This window comes from Scardinius erythrophthalmus (assembly GCF_964197995.2).
Source record: "Scardinius erythrophthalmus genome assembly, chromosome: 10".
Lineage (NCBI taxonomy): Eukaryota > Metazoa > Chordata > Actinopteri > Cypriniformes > Leuciscidae > Scardinius > Scardinius erythrophthalmus.
This window is the reverse complement of record NC_138230.1, coordinates 15161990-15186743: the sequence shown is the minus strand read 5'-3', so window position 1 is coordinate 15186743 and position 24754 is coordinate 15161990. Positions and strand designations below refer to the sequence as shown.

The 24754-nt window shown below is 38.1% G+C and overlaps 1 protein-coding gene across 2 annotated transcripts; it reads left to right on the top strand.

The window, feature by feature from the left end:
• Nucleotides 1-949: 949 nt before the first annotated feature.
• Nucleotides 950-21513, top strand: cnot3b (CCR4-NOT transcription complex, subunit 3b). Of its 2 annotated transcripts, none has more exons than XM_081376385.1 (18): nucleotides 950-1112; nucleotides 6811-6874; nucleotides 7076-7143; nucleotides 7899-7973; nucleotides 8283-8372; nucleotides 8687-8815; nucleotides 11813-11908; nucleotides 12528-12747; nucleotides 12841-12968; nucleotides 13951-14004; nucleotides 14097-15042; nucleotides 15185-15290; nucleotides 15795-15936; nucleotides 17534-17630; nucleotides 17718-17874; nucleotides 18686-18818; nucleotides 19041-19166; nucleotides 19965-21513. In XM_081376385.1, the coding sequence occupies exons 2-18, from the start codon at nucleotides 6850-6852 to the stop codon at nucleotides 20061-20063; spliced, it is 2691 nt and encodes an 896-aa protein (XP_081232511.1). In that variant the 5' UTR covers nucleotides 950-1112; nucleotides 6811-6849; the 3' UTR covers nucleotides 20064-21513. The 2 variants fall into 2 exon arrangements, with proteins under 2 accessions (XP_081232511.1, XP_081232512.1); XM_081376386.1 differs by having other exon boundaries at nucleotides 969-1112; nucleotides 6814-6874; nucleotides 19965-21503.
• Nucleotides 21514-24754: the final 3241 nt, after the last annotated feature.

Here is a 24754-nt window from a genome sequence, read left to right as displayed (position 1 = left end):
TTCCATCTCATTCTCTGTTCATTGAATACTTTTGGTAATGTCTTGATTTTCTTATGTAAACAGTAGTAAAATGCTTTTACAACAATCAACAGTCTTTTAATGGAATGGTGCTTTTCTTATGCATTTAAAAAAAAAACAGCATCTTATTTGAGAAAGTAAATTTTTTTCTTCAAATGATTTAAAAATAACAGCAGAGCATAAATCATTGGCAAATGAAAGTGCACTGGATTGTCAATATAAATATCACTTAAAAAAGTTTTTTATTGGTTTGTTTTATTTTATTATTATTTATATACTAACATGGTATTTATTAATATTTTGAGTATTTACTTTTTTTGGAATTTATACTATTTTTAGGTTTCATTCTTTTAATTTGCTTTATTTATATATAGCTTTATTTTTTATTTCCCTCGTAGAAGAGATATTGTGTCTCATAGGGACCTTGTTAAATAAAATAAAATTTAAAAAGATGTTAAAATAAAAACATAAAATCATTTCAAACCATCTTCACAGTCTTGATTTATGCTTTGTAATAACGAGTATAATGCTTAATCAAAAGTCTAAAAGATGACGGCTTATGTTTAGAAATTATTTTGCAGGTTTTTCCAGTCTCATGAGCTTTCATATCCTAAACCCCATCTGTTTCCCAAGCAAGCTGTTTGACAAGGATAACTCCATTGATGGTGAAAAGCATCTTAGATTAAAACTTGCTGTGAATGAAGAAACTACTGCTTTTGTCAGAACCCTACTTTTGTACAAAATAGTAAGTCGGACAATTTAAAAACATCCCGGTACACCTTTAACCTCTCCATTTACACCAACCATCACTCGCTATGCACGGAAGCTGTCAAGCACTGCGAGTAGATAGACAGCTCCGCTTACCCAATGAGAGATGAGATCTGATGGCCGGCACCCAATGGCGATTAAGTGGGCGGGACCACAAGCCTCCACGCACAAGCGGAGGAGGTGTTCCTGGCGGCCATCTTTGATGTGAGAAGTGATTGTTTGGCGAATAGAAATAATAGGAAATAAAAATATAGCGTGAAAAGTTGTGGAATTGTAGCGGAACTGAAGGGGATATTAAGAGGGAAAGTAAAACTCAGGAAAATCAGGTAAAACATCCCCTACAACGCCGGGAGCCTAACTCCAATTACATGCTGCTTTTTTCCTTTCCAATTTGTATCCCAGCCAAAAAAAAAAAAAAAAAAAAAAAGCTCGAGCCGGTCGCGTTTACTACAGGCTCGCGAGCTGCTTGCTGGAATTGAGCTTTCTAACTCATCTAAAGTGTTAATATTATCGTATCAGTGTCTCGTCACGTAAAAAAAGTAGTGGATGCGAATGAAGTTGGATAAGCGCCTATAAAAGAAGCCACATGCATGCAAAGACAGTGGCAGTCTCTGGTTTCATATCGCTGAAATATTATTTAGTACCGTTTAAAACCGTGCTTGCACCAAATGAGCTGGTATCACCAGGACTGTGAGATCTGGGGGTTTGGGTTTACTTTAAACTGTTAACATATCCGATGAAGGATCAGCTCGAGAATCGCCAGCTGTTGTGTTTGCACGCGCTACATTGTTGCGAGAACTCAATGGACGCGCGCGACTGTGTCAGAGAATTTTGATTGACATGCAGCTGTCATTCTCTCTGTTTATATGATAAGAAATGCTGCTGAATGAATGTCACGTTTCTATACAATATTAGGTTTCTGCTTCAGTCACACTTGAACTAGTCATTATTGAAGTGCATGGATGGATGGAATAATGTGTTTCTTCATTCTGGCAAATGAAGCTGATGCATCTTGCTCAGCTGTGTTTGGACGGTGATCCCTTTAGTTAGAAATCTGACTGATAAAGTGAATGCTTCATTTTGATTTCTGCTGTTTCATCATTCAATTTGGCATATTTTTCCTGTCACTGTTGTCTACACCTTTCAAGTTTGTGATTCGGATGTTTTTACTGATCATGACCCAAAGCAGGATAAAGTCACCATTAAATCAAAAATTGATTTTTTTTTTTTTTTACTGAGATATTGCAGTATTTGTTATAAAATAATAATGTGCACAGAAAAATATTTTTTTATTATTAATGTGCCCTTAACTTCCCGTCCCTCTTATGACAACTCTCTGATGAAGTGTTTACTGGCGTGAGAGTGGGACAACCTGTCACTCACATGAGATCACATAAAACAATTCCCAATGGACAAAATCAAGCCCACCCTACATTTTGTTTTCTTGTTCAAGAAGCCGTTTCACTCAAATATTCATCACAATAGGAAAGACTACCACAGCTTTTGTTTCATGCCGAATTGAAATCAGAAGCCATATATGTGGAAATCTCTTTATGAATCCATTTATTCTATACTAGCCTTGATGGTGCAGTACCAGAAAGATTTGTGTAAACGCTGATATTCCTTTAAAAGGGCCGAAAGGAGCTATTTAATCATTTATACATGTAGGCTTCAAAGTATGCTTCTTGCTGTCACGTGCCTTTACATCAGGAGCTTTTTTATTTACTGAAGAAATAGACGAAAACCGTCATTTAAAACACCAGGTCTTATTTGCAATCTCAGCTATTTATTGATCTTTAATTTTAAAAGTATTGTACACTTTTAGAAGAAAAGGTTCTGTATAGGAACTTAAGGGGTTTCCATCGTATGATGATTTTATGGATTATGTTTTAATTCATTAATTTAGTTAAATTTGTCATTTTATTAATTAAACAGCTCATAAACATATTTTATCACTAGAAAAATTGAAATAACCTGTTTACCATGAAAATATTATGCCATCTTTAAAGATATTTTTCCTTATTTAGAACCTTTTGGCATAGAGTTCTTTTTAAATGGATCCAAGAAGCCCCTTGTGAAGCCTGCTTGTGTTGAGCAAAACCCTTGAGCCTTCTGAATCTAATAAACACGGATTACATGTCTGCATCCATGGAAGTCTCTACTATGTGAGATGTGCGAAGAATAGATTAATGCATTCTCTAAATTTAGACTGAGATCACACATCTTTATATTTCCCACCGGCAAACAGTGAGGAAAATAAGTATTTGAACACCCTGCTATTTTGCAAGTTCTCCCACTTAGAAATCATGGAGGGGTCTGAAATTGTCATCGTAGGCGCATGTCCACTGTGAGAGACATAATTTGTTTGTATGATACAGCTGCAAATAAGTATTTGAACACCTGAAAAAATCAATTACAGAGGTCAAACGTTTCCTGTAGTTTTTCACCAGGTTTGCACACACTGCAGGAGGGATTTTGGCCCACTCCTCCACACAGATCTTCTCTAGATCAGTCAGGTTTCTGGGCTGTCGCTGAGAAACACGGAGTTTGAGCTCCCTCCAAAGATTCTCTATTGGGTTTAGGCCTGGAGACTTGCTAGGCCACGCCAGAACCTTGATATGCTTCTTACAGAGCCACTCCTTGGTTATCCTGGCTGTGTGCTTCGGGTCATTGTCATGTTGGAAGACCCAGTCTCGACTCATCTTCAATGCTCTAACTGAGGGAAGGAGGTTGTTCCCCAAAATCTCGCAATACATGGCCCCGGTCATCCTCTCCTTAATACAGTGCAGTTGCCCTGTCCCATGTGCAGAAAAACACCCCCAAAGCATGATGCTACCAGCCCCATGCTTCACAGTAGGGATGGTGTTCTTGGGATGGTACTCATCATTCTTCTTCCTCCAAACACGTTTAGTGGAATTATGACCAAAAAGTTCTATTTTGGTCTCATCTGACCACATGACTTTATCCCATGACTCCTCTGGATCATCCAAATGGTCATTGGCAAACTTAAGACGGGCCTTGACATGTGCTGGTTTAAGCAGGGGAACCTTCCGTGCCATGCATGATTTCAAACCATGACGTCTTAGTGTATTACCAACAGTAACCTTGGAAACGGTGGTCCCAGCTCTTTTCAGGTCATTGACCAGCTCCTCCCGTGTAGTTCTGGGCTGATTTCTCACCTTTCTTAGGATCATTGAGACCCCACGAGGTGAGATCTTGCATGGAGCCCCAGTCCGAGGGAGATTGACAGTCATGTTTAGCTTCCATTTTCTAATGATTGCTCCAACAGTGGACCTTTTTTCACCAAGCTGCTTGGCAATTTCCCCGTAGCCCTTTCCAGCCTTGTGGAGGTGTACAATTTTGTCTCTAGTGTCTTTGGACAGCTCTTTGGTCTTGGCCATGTTAGTAGTTGGATTCTTACTGATTGTATGGGGTGGACAGGTGTCTTTATGCAGCTAATTTAGGATAATAAATGGAGTGGAGGTGGACATTTTAAAGGCAGACTAACAGGTCTTTGAGGGTCAGAATTCTAGCTGATTGACAGGTGTTCAAATACTTATTTGCAGCTGTATCATACAAATAAATAGTTAAAAAATCATATATTGTGATTTCTGGATTTTTTTTTTTAGATTATGTCTCTAACAGTGGACATGCACCTATGATGACAATTTCAGACCCCTCCATGATTTCCAAGTGGGAGAACTTGCAAAATAGCAGGGTGTTCAAATACTTATTTTCCTCACTGTACTTGTGTGCATCCCAAATGTGTGCTTTGAATGTGCATTGGTATATATTTGACCAGACATGCCTGTCTACACACACTGATAAACATATGATTTCTTTACTTTTTTTACCATGCAACTGGATCTAAACTCAACGGTTAATTTTTTTTATTGTAGAGATGTTTACAGACATATCTGTAAAATTATAGCAAACTCTCCAGTATAAGGGCTTAGTTGCCTCGTGTAAATAAGCAGAACTGTTCAATTGCCCGTTGCGTTGGAAGTATTTTTATTAAAATGTTGATTAAAAACGTGTAAAAGTGTTAAAATACTTTCTCCTTTTCCAGTTTAATGTGCAGAAACAACTCTAATTGTAAGCGATTCATAGGTTGACTTCCAAAGAGTGTGTAAACACTGTGTCTTTGTGCCGCTTTCAAAACATTGACACCATTTTATCTCATCCAATGACGTCTCTCTGTTTTCTGTTCAATTATTTGCAAAGACTGCTACCAAAGACTATTATTTATTACTGCCATGCTAGGCTATTATATTATTATCTACCTAAAATTATGGACTTTTCTATCAAACCATAATGATATATTATGTAATATACACATTGCTATTTGCACTTCTGGTTAGATGCTAACGGCATTTCATTGTCTCTGTACTAGTACTCTGCACAATGGCAATACAGTTGTATCTAATCCAATCTATTCTAATAATTATTTTCCATGCAGGTTTATCATTATGGTATAATAACACCATGAAACCATAAAACCCTGCCCCAAATGGCAAACATAAACAAACTATGGTTGATTTTCTTACATTTAAATTAAGTATGGTTCTCACTGCAACTTGTAAAAGTGAAATACTCCAATTACTAAAGGGAAAAAGAGTAATTTTGCATTTTTATATTCAAGCCAAACCTGTCCAGCAGCAATCACAAGAGTCGGTTTGTGTGTTTGTAATTTTCGTCACTGTGCCATTACAGTAATTACACTAATAGTTCAGGGGAAAAAAACATAATTATAAAATAGGCCATCCGTCTAAAAGGCTTGTGTTCTTTATTTGGACATCTGGCTTTGAAGCACATTATAATGTGTCTTGTTTCTTACAAATCCAGTCATTTGTAAGGGATTATGTAGGGCTCCAGACTGCAACCCAATGTTTTCCTGCCGGTGCAACTAAATTTTGTTAAAGGTTGCACTGGTGCCACCACCACGTTGTCCAACTGATTAGAGCTGCCATTTCTATTGCATATGAGAAACGAAAGCGGATCAAAACTGTGCTACTCGTTTGAGCTGCGCATCGCGGACCGTTTATCAGCTCGGAGCCTCGGACCAATAATAGACAGTGCAGCGCAAGCTCAAAACAGGTTTACTCGCGGTCTGATCTCAACCAAGCGACAGCGTTATTACACAGCGCTGGGAGATCCAGTGAGAAAGTGTAGAATTCTCTGTCATAAACCATAGATGTCAGAAACCAGTGCTGACGTGGAAACCAGGAGAAACATTGTGCCATGAATGAACAAGTTATAGAAGGCTTTTCATTCCACAAATCACCAACATTCACCATGGATTTCATGTAGTAACGCTAACTGTAACCATGGTATTGTGGCAGATATAGTCGAATGTTTTTACATTATTCATTTCAGGGTTCGTACAACCTTTTGAGAGTGAAATTCAAGTACTTAAAGAACTTTCAATTGCTTCACTCTTTTTCCAGCACTTCAAAGCTCTAAATATTATCCAGTTTAAATGTTATTTTTGATGTGATGACCATAAACATTATTTGTTCATCCTTCAAAGATTGTCTCCGTGGATTTAGTTTTAGACATTATGAAATCACTGTTAGAAAATATCGAATCATCAAGAATAAATTTTTTGTTAAAGTGTGGCAATTTTCTTTATACTGATTAAGTAGGAAAAGTCACAGTGTCATAAAAAACAAACTATTCTTAAAGTTGCCAATGAATTACACAGAAAGCAAGCAAGTGAAGTTGCACTGAAGCTTTTTAGTTTTTTTGTGAATAAAGTTTTTAATAAGAGATAATGTTATCTGCATCTGAACTCAAGCTCAGTGCTTTACTGTCAGATGTGCATTTCCAAAAAATAAACATGTAGCCTTATATTATTAGTAACTGCACTTATTAATGCATAACAATAGTAATTTTATGATTCAATTACCGTTGATTAAAAATCGCAATCAATGCTCTCAAATGTTAGTCTGGAGCCGTGCTATGCTAGTTGATTTACCATGAATGAAGAGCTACTGTGCTCATTTTCTCTTCTATTTCTTTCAGTAGATGAAGGCATGAAGAAAACATCATAGTCAGGAAGTCATGGCTGATAAAAGAAAACTTCAAGGTAATGGGCAATATATGTTTAATGGTCTTCTTGGAAGATATCTTTATGCAGCTTAGTTTGAAGAGAATGCTACATGAATAGCTTACATTATTTAGCATATTTCTGCTGTATCAACCCCATGTTTGCATGCGTGTCTCTGGGAATGCGGCCTGGTCTCACCCCATCCCATCATGTACTGAAGGTTTGCTCCTCTCTCTTCAGGCGAAATAGACAGATGTTTGAAAAAAGTTGCAGAAGGGGTAGAGCAGTTTGAGGACATTTGGAAAAAGGTAAGAGACGACTACAGCACTTTTTGTAAAGCTCATTAAATCATGTTAATTATATTTTAGATGCATTCTCAGTGATTTTTGCTGTTTTAATAATATTTTACAACAGATCCAAATTGGGTAGTGAACTTAGATGGGGCTGATTAATGCATAAATACACTACCATTGAAAAGTTAATAAAAAACAAATTACTTTTTTTTTTTCTTTCAGCAAGAACACACTAAATTGACCAAAAGTGGCAGCAAAGACATTTATAATGTAACATAATATATTTCTATTTCAAATAAAAGCTGTTCTTTACAACTTTCTGTTCGTCACGGAATCCTAAGAAAAAGCATCACAACTGTTTTCAACATTTGACAATGATTAGAAATGTTTCTTGACCATTAAGTCAGCATGTTAGAATGATTTCTGAAGGATGTGACACTGAAGACTGGAGTAATGATGCTGAAAATTCAACCTTGCTCAGCATTTATATTAAACCACAATGAGCAAACTCAATCTCCCACAATGAACAAATGTAATAATCAATGATATATAAGAAATTTCAAAATATAAAGAGTTTTTAAGAAAATAGACCTGCATTTGTTCTGCTCATGCTTCTTGCGTGAGGCCCAGTGTATAGAATATACAATGCATAGTGTTTTCAACATATAATTGAAATTTACAGTCACCTTCTTATGATTCAAGCCAAGTAGAATCCTTTAAAATGAACTTATAAATAATTTATATGTTTGTGATTTATTTCCCCCTTTCAGCTCCACAATGCAGCCAACGCAAACCAAAAAGAAAAATATGAGTCTGACCTCAAAAAAGAGATTAAAAAATTACAGGTGAGAATATTTTGTTGATATCAAACTGCACTTTTTGGCCATAGGTGAATCAAATGAATTATTGAAAGATTGAACTGCTTTTCATTTCATTTGTAATACACTTGGCTTGTTTCACTGCTCATGGTGTGTTTGCCTTTATTGGTAACCGTGAGGACAAGCGCTACCCATGCCGAGGGTCATGTATGCGCGTGTCCTGTGCTTGGCGGCACAGGACGAGTCGGCATGCTTGATTTCAGGTGTCCAGCTCAATTTTCTTTCATTCTTTCTTTATGCATGCTCTTTCTGTTTCTGTCTGCATTGCTTCTGCAGCGCCTTCGTGACCAGATTAAGACATGGGTCGCCTCCAATGAGATCAAAGACAAAAGACAGCTAGTAGAGAATCGCAAACTCATTGAGACGGTGAGTCTGTTTAAATCTAACAAAAAGACTTGATACTAATAAATAATGCCAGATTTAACAGGTTTGAACAACTTAAATCAGTTTATTTTATTGGATGAAGTACATTAGCAATGTTTTCAATAAGATGAAACCTTTGAGATGTGAACTTTGAGACCTTTTTGTAAATAAATAATCAATTATTTATAGATACTAAATCCAAATAAGACCAATAAATCCAAATTCTGAAACATAATACTGAGAAAAGTGCTCAGCTTTGGCACACAAATGTTGTACTTAGTTTTGACTGTGATTTTATGATTTCTTGTTTTTAACAGCAAATGGAGCGGTTTAAAATTGTGGAACGGGAAACCAAAACGAAAGCATACTCTAAAGAGGGACTCGGCCTTGCTCTGAAAGTCGATCCTGCGCAGAAAGAGAAAGAAGAGATCGGGCAGTGGCTAACGGTAAGAACGGCGGTGTGAACAAAATCGATATGGATTGACGCATCGATCAAACGTCTAATCAATGCCATCACGTAAACTATCAGTATGAGGTACCTTTATTTTGACACTCTCCACATCCTCACGCAACGTCCGCCAAAGCGTGCATTTTCGTTTACTTGCAATACTGTCTGCCTGTGTGTCAGATTGTGAATGCGATGCAGCAACAAAGCTTTGTGCCTGCTGTCGGACGCAAATCGTGGGTTTGGAAACGTTTTGTATTTGCGAAAACAGATGGGCAGGCAAAGAAAACAGCTTTATTTTTGTATCTTTTATATTCATTTATTTTTTACTTATTTATTTAACTAAAGTACCTCAGTGATTTGCACATTTTGGCACATAAGACTGGAAGACATTGACTGCTGCCATCATAAGCTTGATTGATTTTATGTGACCCCACCCCCACCCCTCCACCCCCTTTTTTTCTTTTTCTTTTTCTTTATTTATAAACAATAATGTGTAATTTTGTTGTTGTTGTAAATGTCCCAATTTGGAGAGGGTGTGCAATTTCCAAAGAGTTTAATTAAACATTTATGTTGTATATTTTGGTTAATAAAAATGTAACTGGTTTTGTAAACTTTGCACATATTATCCAAATATCGACAAATCAATTGATATAGCCCTGAATTAATATCACATCATGACGAACTGTCCGATTTACACCCCTAGTGTGAAGTCACTGCGACTTGTTTGCATCCATTTGACTCCTGTAATGTGGAAAAGTAGGACTGACCTAGATTTCTTTAGATTTTTTTGTTTGTTTTTTTACTAACATGCACCAATAAATCATTCACAATAAGACAAGAAATGTGCATCAAGAAAGTAATTAGGATTTGTTTTGATTTCATGTTGACGACTCATATTCCTGTCATTTTGAAAAGCATTTGTGTCTTGACACAATATGATAAAACATTAGGATTATTTTAGTTGCCAAATGCCTCGTTTTTAATGTAGATGATAGTAGGCGGCTTCTGTCAGGGGAGGAGTGAAAAAACAGCAGCTGGACTCCCACTTCTTGTAGCGGTACATCTACTGTATGTATGATACATACATCTACTGTATGTATGCAAAGGCAAATATTGTGATCGCATTCTTGGTTACCAGTAAAGTGGATGTATTTGATATGGCTTTTACATGAAGATTGATATGATGAACTAGTAATCCAGTGTAACTATTATTAAATTATACTACAAGTAATCCACTGTATCTATTAGTGATGCACCGATAAGAAATGTTGGCCGATATATACCATTAACCGGTAATTCTTTATATTTGAAAGCCAATAACCGATATATTTGCAGATAAATCTAAATCCAAATTTATATAATTTGAGAGCCTGATTACAAAAACAAAAGGCTCACCATTAAAAGCCATGTCCCAAGCACACAATTCTAATGTTCTCAATATAATTTTATGTAGCCTATATATGACAGACTTAGCCTGGGAAAACCCAGACAAACTTCCGGCAAATTTAGATTTGCTCTGCAAGTAGTCTGGCAAAGAGCTCATTCAAGCCGATTTCTAATCCGTCCAAATCGAGGCACCAATCAGAAACGTTGAGGCGGGCTTTACACGATGACGATCGCTCTGATTGGTTTTAGGTCTATCCAGTTGCGCCCAGAGGCATTTGAGCGACGTCCGTTGGTGAAGCGCACCAACTTTTAAATGCATTATTATATTCAAATTGCAAACACATGAGGACAGTCTCCATGAAAGACCCACTGGCAGATGAACGTGCTACTACATTTCTCTCCGAAACGGTAGGAAATTAAATTAGATTTAATAGAGGATTTTAACTGTGACAAGATGATTGACAGGGCAGTTTACGTGACAGGATGCACGCGACAGATCCTTCCGATAAAGATGACAAAGTAGTATGTACCAAAGCTTGCCTACTTTTTTGCTACACATTCAAAAGTAAATACCTTTTCTTCACAATATGGCGTAGTGTAACTTAGGCGAATTGGGACGCAGCATATGGCTTTACACGATGACGATCGCTCTGATTGGTTTTAGGTCTATCCAATTGCGCCCAGAGGCATTTGAGCGACGTCCGTTGGTGACGCCCTTTTGGAAATGAGTTATTAATGAAGCTTTGCCAGACCATAACTCAGTTACTACTGAGAATGGTCTGGTTTTAACCAGGCTATGACAGACTTGCACATTGCGCTTAACTGTATTGTCCTTTTTTGAAGTGATTTCAATCATATTTCAAGCAATTCAAAACCATCATGGCGAATAGTGCGCATCTGAATTGTCTCAGCTGAAGGAAATAATTCATTATTTATTAGATTTTATATATTGGCCAAATTTTTTATTATTGGGCAGATAACGATAACATAAAAAATGAACATATATCGGCTGATATCGATATGGTGGCCACTGGCCAATATATCGTGCATCCCTAGTATCTATTATTAAGTTCTACTACAATCTGGATCTTTTCCATCCATTTTTAGTTTAATAAGACATGAGTTCAGCATTATGTTAAAGTTCTGAACTGTGACCTCAGTTAAAGTGCGTTTACATTAGCGAGATTTCACGAAATGTCCATTGTCAATATTGTAGCTATGTATGAAGCACAGCTCAGACTAAAGTAAAACCAAGCAGTCTGTGTGGGTAAATCTTTCACACTTGTGTGAAATCCCTGATTGTGTGGATTGTTATTGAAATTACTTGATTTCACCCAAGAAAATTCGTCAAACAGCGTTAAATGTGACCTTAAGTCATTTCCCATCATTCTTTTTGTGTGCACAGTCTTTGGAAAGCCGCTGTAACGCCTGGTTCTGAAAAGCTGCGTCCATCTCACTGTCGTGAGCGTATTTTGGCAAACAATTGCATGAAGTTACAGAGAGCTTTTCAACTCACTATTCTGCAAAAAACATGCACATCTCAACTGTTGCTCTGTTTGCATCATTTGCTAATGTCATCTACTTCTGCTTTGTACCTTGGTTTCCCTAGAACACGATAGACACGTTGAACATGCAAGTGGACCAGTTTGAGAGCGAGGTTGAATCGCTTTCTGTCCTAACCAAGAAAAAGAAAGGAGACAAAGAGGTCAGTTAAATTTCCTCCTGCTTTTTCTATTCTCATCCTTTTCGTCTTTTACAATGCAACTGTTTGATCTGGGATAGTTTAGCCTAATAATACAATTTCTGGGCTGGAAACAAAGAGGTTGTTGATTCAAACCCAGCAATGGGTGAAGTGAACCATGAATGATGACACTTATTGGGTGATAGGCCTTTCTGTAATTCACTTTGGATAAAAGTGTTAGCTAAATGACAAATTAATGAGTGATTATTGATGCCAAAGTTATTTATTGTGTACTTCACCGCTCAAATTTCAATTATTTATTTATTTTTAATGAAAACATTAATAATGCAAACACATCTTGACTGTATCAAATGGTAATACTCTAGTACCTAATGATTTTCATATTCATGTACCATAGTATTTACTATGTCTCCAGGGTACTTAACAGAATATTATGGGATTACCATGGTGCATATCCAAAAATAAAATAAAAATGGTATTAATGGTAATACCATTTTGTTAGTGACCATATACAAGACTATTTTAAAAGACATTTCCAGCAGTTTCACTCGTTCTGTTAAAGTGACTGCTCATTCACATCAGAATTCGATATTTTTTCCATGCTGTGATGCTGTGACCTCAGAAGCAGGATCGGATCGAGGAACTGAAACGATTGATCGAGAGGCATCGGTATCACATACTCATGCTGGAAACCATCCTTCGAATGCTGGACAATGACTCGATAGATGTGGATTCCATCCGCAAGATTAAAGATGACGTTGAGTACTACCTTGATTCCTCTCAGGATCCAGACTTTGAGGAGAATGAGTTCATCTATGATGACCTTGATTTAGAGGAACTTCGTAAGTGTTTGGTGCACATGTCAGAATTCTGTTGTGTTTTTTTTATTCTTAATTGTAACACTTTTTTTCTTTCTTCATTTTTCCTTCCTGTAGCCCAGCCACTTGGTACCACATCTCCAGCTGGTAACGCAGAGGACGAGATCTTCCAGCACTCCAGTTCCACACCAACCTCCACAACGTCATCTTCTCCCATACCTCCCTCTCCGGCTACTTGCACTACGGTGAGCATCAGAGCTTGGGATGCACAATACATCAGTTCCATTCTGGTTATTGGCCAATAATAGAGGATTTTATGATGTTATTGATATTGGATATTTAATTGTGCATGCACAATTTTTACATTTAGATTTACCTTTACATAGATACCTTTGTTGACATCTAAAATTCACAAAAAAATGTATAACACTGTTAAATGTAATTTTTAGCAAATATAAAAATTTATATTATTATGAATTTTTCATACATCATAATGTTGTGATGCCTAAATTCACTTGTAGCATTTAAAATGTATTAATTTTAAAATAAAATAAAAATGAATGAATTATTAATTATAATAATAAAATTTAAAAATAATAAATAATAAAATTCAAGTGTGTTTTATTTATCAGTTATACGTCAGTAAATCTTTAAAAACACCAAAAAATATATTTTAAAGACTGTTAAATGTCATTTTTAGGAAATTAAAGAATGAATTTCACTTGTATCATCTAACTTAATTTAAAAAAAGAATTCAAATAAAAATAATTAATTTTGAAACTAAATTCTTAATTATAACAAGATAAATGTATTAATTGTATTTCTAATTAATTTATTGTTTCACTTATTTATCGGTTATTGGTTGTAACATGAAAATTATTATCGAGTTATCAGTATCAGCCTGAATTTTAATATTGGTGCATCCCTAGTTAGAGCAACATATGACTTCTCAAACCTGCTTACCAGCAGACAAAATTATCCTATTGAAGTTTATGCAAGTTATCATGAAAATGTATTTGAATCATATTTCCACATTCACACATTCAATATACAGGACCCTGATTTGTTCATGGACAGATATTTTTCTTAACTTCTAAAACACTAAAAATTGTTTTCTCTGTGAATGCCATGGATGTGGATGGATATGAATGTAGTAAAAAGCAATTCAGTCATTTGTTTTGGTTTGTTTTTGTTCCATGTCATGTTCTCTTCATTTGTGCTGATAAGAATTCGGAAGATGATAAGAAAAGAGGTCGCTCGACAGACAGTGATATTAGTCAGGTGAGAAAAGATACGTAAAATCACTGTTCTAAAAGTCTTATGGTCCTTTCCAGTTTTGGCCTGACACTGAAAATCCTGTCATTTCGTTGCAGTCACCTATCAAGAACGGAAATCCATCTTCATCTCTGTCCTCCTCTTCCTCACTGTCATCCTCATCCTCGGGAGCCTCTTCAAGCTCCTTGATCTCATTGGCGACTGTCGCCATCAGCGGAAGCTTGGCATTAGGGGGCAGCAGCCTTTTAGGCAACATGGGCGGCCCCCTCCAGAACTCTGGCAGCTATAGTTCAGCAACACAGCAACAAACACAGCAATCCCAACAACAGCAGCAGCACCAGCCCAAAACCTCAGTCTCCTCCCACTCCAGCACCAACTCTGCGTCCTCCAACAACAGTATCCTACTTCCAACATCCAGGTCCACGTCACCACCCAACACCTGCACACCGGGTTTCCTGACTCCCAGCTCACAGAGCCAGCCTCCGTTGGGCACGGGTCTTTCCTCCAGTCTGGGTCTCGGGAAGGGCATGTCGGTGACGAGTAGCGCAAACCAGATGCCCGTTCTAGTCCTTTCAGGGATGCCGGCGTCCTTGAGTAGTGGGTATTTGAGCGGATCCACCCCAGCGCCTTACGCGCAAGCGGCCGCCGCAGGTTGCATAGGCAGCGGGCTGTCAGCACCGACTGGAACGAATATTAGCAGTACAAACTCCAGTGGAGTCGTAACCTCAGTGGGGACTAACGGAAGTCTAGGCTCCACAAGCCTCTTGGGCTCAGGGCCTGGTGTTTTGGGCCTTGGGTCCACACAGTCTGCTGTGGAGCCTTTACCTCTGCTAGCTCCCAGCCCTGTGGGAGGCACACTGATCTCAGGGAGCAACGTGGGAGTTATCGGTGGCAACGTGGGAGTTATCGGTGGCAACGTGGGAGTTATCGGTGGCAACGTTGGAGTTATCGGTGGCAATGTAGGGTCATCTGGGACAGGAAATGCAGCAGGAAGTGCCGCGCTGCCGCGGCCCCCCAGTGGGCCGAAACAAAATGGTGGTACAAGTGAGTGCAGGATAACTGTCTGATTAGAAAAAAGTAATACATATGTTCTGAAACAGTATTGCATTATAAGAAGAAACTAAAATATTTATAATAAATACAAATTTTGTTCACATTTGTACTTGAATATCCCCACATCTTCCAGGTTACAGTGCTGTGGTATCAGATAGCACGTCAGACTCTGCCCTAAACAGTGCCAGCCAATCACAGACCAGCCAATCCTCATCCTTAAATTCCTCAACAAATCAGCCGTGAGTACTGGCACACTTACAACACTTTAGAAACCACTTCCCTGTTAAGACACCTTTTTTGTGAGGTTGATATTCGATTAACAGACAACAAAGACAAGTAATATTCAGTCATATTAAAGATTTAACTGCACTATCGGATGAGAACAAAATTTGAACTGATTTGAGCTGAATAATGTCTTCTGTAGAGCTGCTTTACCGCTGAAAATGAATTTGTTTCATAATTGATGAATTTTACAACATTAACACTGTTAATTTCCTGTTTATTAATGTAAAGCTGCTTTGAAACAATCTGTATAAAGCGCTATATTAAATAAAAGAGTTCTGTGCAAGGGCAAACGCCACTTTTCAGATAATGTACAAATCTAGAGGTGAATAACATGGAAAACCTGCATTAAAACTAATATCACTACTTTACTGGAAAAAAAAAACCTTCTGAATTACATATCTATGTTATTCATAATTCAAACAATTTTCTATATGCTCTTCTCCCTCCTCTCAAAACAGTAAGGACAGTGGGTCCAGCCTTCTGGGGTCGATGACACTGCCGCCCAGCTCGCCCTCACCATCGTACAGCGAGAGTAAACCAAGCGGTGGCAGCCTGCTGAATGGCCCTCTCTCATACACACAGGCTGCCGACACCATCAAGGTCAGTCACACAACATTTGCTCATACTCAGCAACAATGTGTGTTTGACGTGTGGGTCTGAAGGCAAAGTCTACATTGCTGTTGCCCGATAGTGCTCTGCAAAGATTAGATGAGGAAACAGGCAGAGAAATTACTCTTTAATTATTGCTCATCACCTGATTGCAGCAAGAAGTTTAGATAAAATAAAAAGTGTTGAGAGCCTGGGTTGTTAGATGTGAAGACACGTATGCTACCGTTTAGAAGTTTTTTTTAAAGAAAACATACTTTTATTCTGCAAGGAAGCATTAAATTGATCTAACATGATAGTAAAGACATTTATAATGCTACACAAGATTTCTACTCAAATAAATGCTGTTCTTTTAAACTTTCTATTCCAAGGCTCCTAAAAAAATGTATCACTGTTTCCCCAAAAATATTAAGCAGCACAACTGTTTTCAACATTGATGATAATAAGAAATGTTTCTTGAGCACCACCAGATCAGCATATTAGAATGATTTCTGAATGATCATGTGACACTGAAAACTGGAGTAATGATGCTTTAAATTCAGCTCTGCCATCACAGAAATAAATTGCATTTTACAATATATCAAAATAAAGTAAGTTAAATAAAGTAAACTAAAAAATAAACTCCTTATGTACTTACAAACTTTCCAATGCCTCGTTTTATGAGTACAGAACCTATTTGTACTACTGTAGAAGTTTGGTACCATTCCGGGCATTATTAGTGGGGTAATTTACGAGATACAGCCTTGGATCCATTAGCGCCTGCACTAAGCCATTCGGCCGATATCTCTAAATAAGCTCTAACTTTAATAATGTTCGACCAAGGGGAAAAAAAGCTTCTGGGGGGGTGTTTGGCTCAAGGTCATGGTGCAAAGGACCCTAGGTTGAAATTACTCCGAACCATCCCTTTTAAGTCTGTGTAGATTAGATGGTAAGCAAACACTTAGTTCTTGTAATTAACTTGTTGGATGCAGGAGAAATGGGCAGGAATAAATATCTGAGTGACAGATTGTTATGGCAAGGTGACTGGGTCAGAGTATCTCTGAAACGGCAAGGCTTGTGGGTCGCTCCCGGTCAGCAGTGGTGAGAATTTACAAACAGTGGGCCGAGGAGGAACAAACTAAAAACCGGTGATGGCAACGGAGGCTATGCCGTCTGGTCCGAGCCAACAGAAGGTCTACTGTCTACACTAAATTTTAATGATGGTTATGAGAGGAATGTGTCACAACACACTGTGCATCACACTTACAGACCACTCAGAGTGCCTATGATAACCGTTTTCCATCGTTGAAAGCGCCTACAATGGGCACGTGAGCGTCCAAACTGTTTTGTTTTCTTTTACATCACATGGACCATTCACCTAAGGAAGTGATGGCACTAGGATCACAGTGAGATGGCGAAAAGCCGGTGGAGGGAGTGTGATGTTCTGAGCAATGTTCTGTTCTGTTCTGATTTCATATATTTGGTTTTCAGTGGAATTGAATCCACTGATTAGGAATCCCTAATTGTTTTGAGCACATGCTAGATCACTAAAGTCCACTTTTATTGAATGTTTTGACCAATGCGTTTTCCCCTCTGCATTCACTCTCTTCAGCCTCAGGAGCCTCTGAGTTCTCAAAAGTCGATGGTAGAGAGGGTCGCCCAGGGCTCAGGGTTAGAAGGAGAGCTGTCTGCGCTACATATCTCTAGTGGTAAGTATCAACAAGTACTCAACACTATAAGGTTATCTTGCCTCGTTCTCTGTTGTTGGTAACATTCTTTCTCTCACTGTCTTCCAGCTTCTCAATCTGTTCTTTCGGAGGTGAGCATCGCCCCTTCTTTGGGCGTGTGTCCATTGGGTCCCGTCCCCCTCTCCAAAGAGCAACTCTACCAGCAAGCCATGCAGGAGTCCGCCTGGACGCACATGCCTCACCCATCCGACTCTGAGAGGATCAGGTGAGCGCACACCAACACACACACACACACACACAAATACGATTTTTTTGTATTCACTGATTCTGACAGCTGACTACACACATGCCTCAAATCTAGGGAATTCCTGGAACCTTGTACTCCAATGTGACCATGTTTTGCATCAGTTTGTCATTTCTTTTTCTTGTATTCAATTGTAAAATATCTAATGCAACTTAATGACATTTTGGGGCATTGCCGAATGAAAAATATTTGGCCCTTTAAACAGCCATAGTGCTCATTATTGCACAAGACGTCTCATAAAATCTGCTTTCATATAACTAACAATGAATTTAATAAAAAATAAAATTTAATTTGTATTTCTACATGTCACTTTAAATAGTAACAAGTTTCATGAGATAATTTGTTTGAGCATCCTGATCAGCCACATTGAATCATTCGATGGTTTAATTATTTAAAAAGAGGTTTATTTAATTTGACACATTATTTGATTGATTTACCAATTGGTACACTTACTTATGTTATTATTTCCATTTGTATTGAGTCTTATTTTGCGTACATGTGTTTCTTTTAAAAAGTAGAAACAATTACATATATATTTTTTTACTAATGTATTTATTTATTGATTTAACTAAATGTAATGAATTAAAAACCTATTTTTTCAAGTACCTATTTTTTGAATCACTTAATTTTGAATTCTTAGGTTCTCCGTTTTAAATCCACACAAAAATACTATCTCATCCTATCCCTTTTGAGTTGATCAGGGTTCTTTGACTTGCAAACTTGTTTCGATTGAATACTCACTTAATCATTTACTCTTTTATTGGACACACAGGCAGTACCTGATGAGGAACCCCTGCCCGACGCTGCCTTTTCACCACCAGATGCCACCTACCCACTCTGACACTGTGGAGTTCTACCAGAGACTGTCTACAGAGACCCTCTTCTTCATCTTTTACTACTTAGAGGTGTGTGTGTGTTTGCACATTTATAGTTAACACCCTCAGTGAAGCCCCAGTAATTGCAAACAGGTTGTTTTGTCTTTTAGTAAGCACATATGGCTTGCATTTGATTGAAAGATAGAGGTACTATTGATCTCTGAGTGGGATTTCAGCATTACGGTCAGATTACAGTCCCTTTTTATTGGCGTATTTCTAATAAATGACAGATTGTTCCTTTCCACTCCCTAGGGTACAAAAGCGCAGTATCTAGCAGCCAAGGCCTTGAAAAAACAGTCATGGCGGTTCCATACAAAGTACATGATGTGGTTCCAGAGGCACGAGGAGCCCAAGACCATCACTGATGAGTTTGAGCAAGTGAGTCACACTATTGCTGTATTCTGATTCTGGCGCCCCTGGTCCCATTTTTATCATATTTTGGCCAAGAACCGCTAACTTATACAGGAATACGTCTCACCAATATGTTGACTAAAGTTCATTTTATGTACCAACTTGGGGTGCGTAAATCTTAAATTGTTGTATTTCTGGTTTATTAACCGTGTTAATTAAAGTATATTAAAATAGAAAATTATTATTTTAAACTGCAAGTAATAATATTTCACAATATTACTATTTTTTTTCTGTATTTTTGATCAAATAAATGCTGGCTTGATTAGCATAAGACTTCTTTCAAAAACATTAAAAATGGTAACGTTTCCAAACTTTTGACTGGTTAAATATCTTCTGTGGGAGTCTCAGGACCAAATAATGCTCGTCCAAGCATTGCATTCGGTCTATTAATCAAAGTATTCTGAAAAAAAGTATATTACAGTGGCTTCCACAAAAATATTCAGCTCACAACTGTTTTGTCAAGCATAATAGACTTTATATTTTTATTTTTTATTAAATCTTACTGACCCCAAACTTTTAAACGGCAGTGTATATGTGAATACAGTGCTGGGTAGATTACTTACAAATTATAGTCAGTTACTAATTTCAAATTACATAATGAAAATTGTAATAGTAATTAGTAATGTAATCTATATTATCTTTATAATATAGACTATATTATTACAAGTACTTCATATTGGAATCTTAATACCCAGCACTGTGTGAATATAACCCAAAAAATTCTAATTTGTAACTGAATGGTTCGTTATTTCCGTCTTTCTACAGGGAACATATATCTACTTTGACTACGAGAAATGGGGCCAGAGGAAAAAGGAAGGATTTACATTTGAGTACAGGTACCTTGAGGACCGGGACCTTCAGTGACGGATGGTCAACTAGAACGGAGGACTACTGTCGACATTCCGAATTGAATCAACACACACATGTACACTCTCTTTCATTCACTGGGGAGGAGACCCAGATGCACATGCGAGGCTGTTTTATGTCTCGCTGGTGCATAATGCATCTGAAGCCCCTCCCACTCTTTACAATCCTCCCGCCCACCAGCCGAGTTCTTTGTGACTCCGCCCTCTCATTCAATCAGACTTACCGCTGGTAAATCACCCCGTTCTGAGAACTTTATGGAGCATTTTTGCGCCAGAGAAGAAGTTGAATGAACATTCACTCTATCAGCAAGATGACAATAAACTCAAATCATTGTGGAGGAATTATTTAGCCATGGCTAATTGCGTAAAACACTGAAGTTCTGTTATATTGATTACCTAAATCCAAACTAATCCAAGTCCTCTGAGCTACAGCTGTGTTGTTCAGCAAATGATTAGTTTAAAGTAAACATCAGAAATTAAATTCTTATGCACAACCATTTCAATCTTGCATATATCTGTCCACCCAAGCCATAACAACTGCTGTTTTCTCTTAGGAAGCTTGATTTTGGGGTAGTTACACCCCTGTCTTGTAAGCTCTGATTAAACCACAGCTATTAATAAGCTTGCAAGTGTGTGTCCCAAACTCTAATATTGATATTCATAATCGTTCTATCACTGTGGCACCAAATATTGAGTCTGAATGAGTCTCTTGCCAGCTCAAGCACACTATTTTTGTTTGTAGACAACAAACAGGAGGCCAAGTACACGCCACTCAGATCAGGTTTGTGACTCTCATCAAAAAAAAAATTAAAGTTATTATATAGAGGGCTTTTTTGGACTCAGAAAGGGAATAATGAATATGTTCATTTACTAGGGTAAATGTACTTCTCCGGTTGAAATTCGCTGTGAATTTTTGAAAGAGTTTCAGTAGACTTGCATGTCTTACAGTTTTCACTCAAACTTCACCGTTTCATTTCGCAATGACATTTTGTTCCCCTTATTTGTTTGTGCTGTATAAATTAGCAACCACGGAATTAATTTAATGAGAAAAAAACATGCTGTAGAGAGGATTGTGGTCAGTCATTTTTAAATTTCTTTACAATTCAGCAAGAATCGGGCATTAAATACCCAACCTTATAAAATGCGTACGCACACAACCTTGTTTTAATCGTAACGTTTATCTTTCTCGATGAGCGTGTGGAAGAGAGCAGAAATGTGAATTATGATTATATATATATTTTTTCCTAACTGGAAAAGTGTTGTACAGAACATTTGTTCTCCTTCTGTTGACCCCCCTCCCCCCAACAAAGAAAAAAAAAACATTTAAACAGCATGGAATATTACACTTGCTAAGTGAACTGGAGAAAAAAAAATTGAGAAAATTAAACATTGCAATGAAAGTAAAGACTGTAAAATATAAATAAAATAATTACTTTACAAAAAGAGGGCATCTGGGTTTTCATCATCGCCGAGCATCTGTTTTGAAATTACATTGTTCTCATGTGTCTGCTTCCAGTAACATAATATATTGACTGCCTTGTGAAGAATTGATTCTCGTTTTAATTTAGACCCATTTTAATAGTTATTTCCAGTCTTTAGATTTGATTAGCTGTGCGGTGTTGTACAGTCCCAGCAGCACTAGGACTCTGTTCACTGTTTTTATCCCTCTGCTTGTCTTTTTTTTTCAGGGTGGAAGCCAAGTGAGGGACAGGTTTTTGAAAGTCAGAGCATCTGTGTTTTCTCTTGGTTCGTGATCGCTCACGGTTTCTTGCTAGTAAGGAAATGGAGCTGAAGCTGAGACACTTTAAAGCGCAGATGGGAAAATCTCTGCCACTCCGCTCGTACGCCGTTCTAGACTGGCTTTCGGTATGTGCACTGGTCTTTGGCTCATAAAGAATGGCAAGTTGTTGGTTTAATGATTAAAGAAATCATTTCTGTTCATGTGTCTGAATTAACAAAAAGTTTGTAGTCAATATTACTGAATGCATACTCTACCATTCAAAAGTTTGGGGCCAGTAAGGTTTTTTTTTTAAGGAAATTGATACTTTTATTAAACAAAGGTGCATTGAATTGATTAAAATTGTCAGTAAAGTCACTGAATGTTTCAAATGTTGTTCTTTTGAACTTGATTTTCATCAAAGAATCCTGAAAAAAAAAAAATCAGTTTCCACAAAAATATTAAGTAGCACAACTTTTAAATAGTGGAAATACACTCACCTAAATTATTATTAGGAACACCATACTAATACTGTGTTTGACCCCCTTTCGCCTTTAGAACTGCCTTAATTCTACGTGGCATTGATTCAACAAGGTGCTGAAAGCATTCTTTAGAAATGTTGGCCCATATTGATAAGATAGCATCTTGCAGTTGATGGAGTTCTTGGGTTGAGATCTGGTGACTGTGGGGGCCATTTTAGTACAGTGAACTCATTGTCATGTTCAAGAAACCAATTTGAAATGATTCGAGCTTTGTGACATGGTGCATTATCCTGCTGGAAGTAGACATCGGAGGATGGGTACATGGTGGTCATAAAGGGATGGACATGGTCAGAAACAATGCTCAGGTAGGCCGTGGCATTTAAACGATGCCCAATTGGCACTAAGGGGCCTAAAGTGTGCCAAGAAAACATCCCCCACACCATTACACCACCACCACCAGCCTGCACAGTGGTAACAAGGCATGATGGATCCATGTTCTCATTTGGCGCTTTTCCACTGCATGGTACGGCTCGGAACGGTTCGACTCGGCGCGGAACGGTTCGGCTCGCTTCGCTTTTCCACTGCGTGGTTCGGTTCGGCTCGGTACGGTCTTTGGTGTTTTATGCCCCCAACGGCGCCTTCCAGGCAGCGAGGGGATGGGTAGGTTTAAGGTTGAGGGTAGGGTTAGCTGCCTCTAAGGAGCCATTGGGGGCATAAAACACCATCGAGCGCTCGGTACGTTTCGACTCGTTACGGCACGGTTCGGCTCGCTTTAGCTCGTTTGCTTTTCCACTGCAGTTAGTACCGCTTCAAAGTGGGTCGGACTGATCGTTATATAGTTGCCGTCTCTACTACCATGACATCATATTAAATGCGAATTTTTCATTCCGTGTTTCCCCATCCGCTCCTTGGCAACCAACGAGAGGAACATCTGCACCTCGTCCACTGACCACAATTCAGCCATTTCTTTTTTGAAGTTTTTTTTTTTTTTTTTTTTTTAGAAGCAAATACTTTTAAAACAGGTTGGCTGTTGTCTACTGGCAATTTAAATCTAGCTGGTTTAGTGTCTCGTGTTGTAAATACAATGACGCTGGTAGAGATGATTCTGTCTGACCAATCAGTGATCTGCAGTGTTTTCACGTCACATTTTAGTATCGGTGCGGTACGCTTAGAACCTCAACAGAGGTGGTACCATTTAAAGCGAGCCGAAACGAGCCGTACCGTATCGTACCATGCAGTGGAAATGCGCCAAAGCGTGCCGTACCGAACCGAGCTGTACCATACCATGCAGTGGAAAAGCGCCAATTCTGTTTACGCTAAATTCTGACTCTACCATCTGAATGTCTCAACAGAAATCGAGACTCATCAGACCAGGCAACATTTTTCCAGTCTTCAACTGTCCAATTTTGGTGAGCTTGTGCAAATTGTAGCCTCTTTTTCCTATTTGTAGTGGAGATAAGTGGTACCCGGTGGGGTCTTCTGCTGTTGTAGCCCATCCGCCTCAAGGTTGTGCGTGTTGTGGCTTCACAAATGCTTTGCTGCATACCTCGGTTGTAACCAGTGGTCATTTCAGTCAAAGTTGCTCTTCTATCAGCTTGAATCAGTCAGCCCATTCTCCTCTAGCATCAACAAGGCATTTTCGCCCACAGGACTGCCGCATACTGGATGTTTTTCCCTTTTCACACCATTCTTTGTAAACCTTAGAAATGGTTGTGAGTAAAAATCCCAGTAACTGAGCAGATTGTGAAATACTCAGACCGGCCCGTCTGGCACCAACAAACATGCCACGCTCAAAATAGCTTAAATCACCTTTCTTTCCCATTCTGACATTCAGTTTGGAGTTCAGGAGATTGTCCTGACCAGGACCACACCCCTAAATGCATTGAAGCAATTGCCATGTTATTGGTTGATTAGATTGTTGCATTAATGAGAAATTGAACAGGTGTTCCTAATAATCCTTTAGGTGAGTGTATTTCACAGTATTACTGTTTTTATGGTAGCACTTTATTTTACAGTCCTGTTCCCCATGTACATACGATGTGCTTATTATAGTTATTACAATAACTGGGTAATAACTAGGTACTACTAACCCTAAATCTAACCTTAACCCAGGTAGTTACCTTATTACTAGTACTTTCTTAGGCAAGTCCACGTACTGCAAAATAAAGTGTAATCATTTTTACTGTATTTTTGATCAAATAAATACAGCCCCGGTGAGCATAAGAGACATCTTTCAAAAACGTAAAAAAAAAAAAAAACCTTACTGCAACCTTTTGAACAACAGTGTGCAGATTGAAGTAATACACTTTAGGATGTATAGTGGTGCCCCAAAATATGTGGAGACTAAATGAATGTCACTCCATTACAAACAATCTTAAATCTGCAAACACGTGTTGCTCAGAGCTAACTTCACTTTTCTGAGCTATATTTGCTAGCTTTTTATCCGTAGTGATTTTTCATGGATGTATGAACTATGAAGTGAACATAATC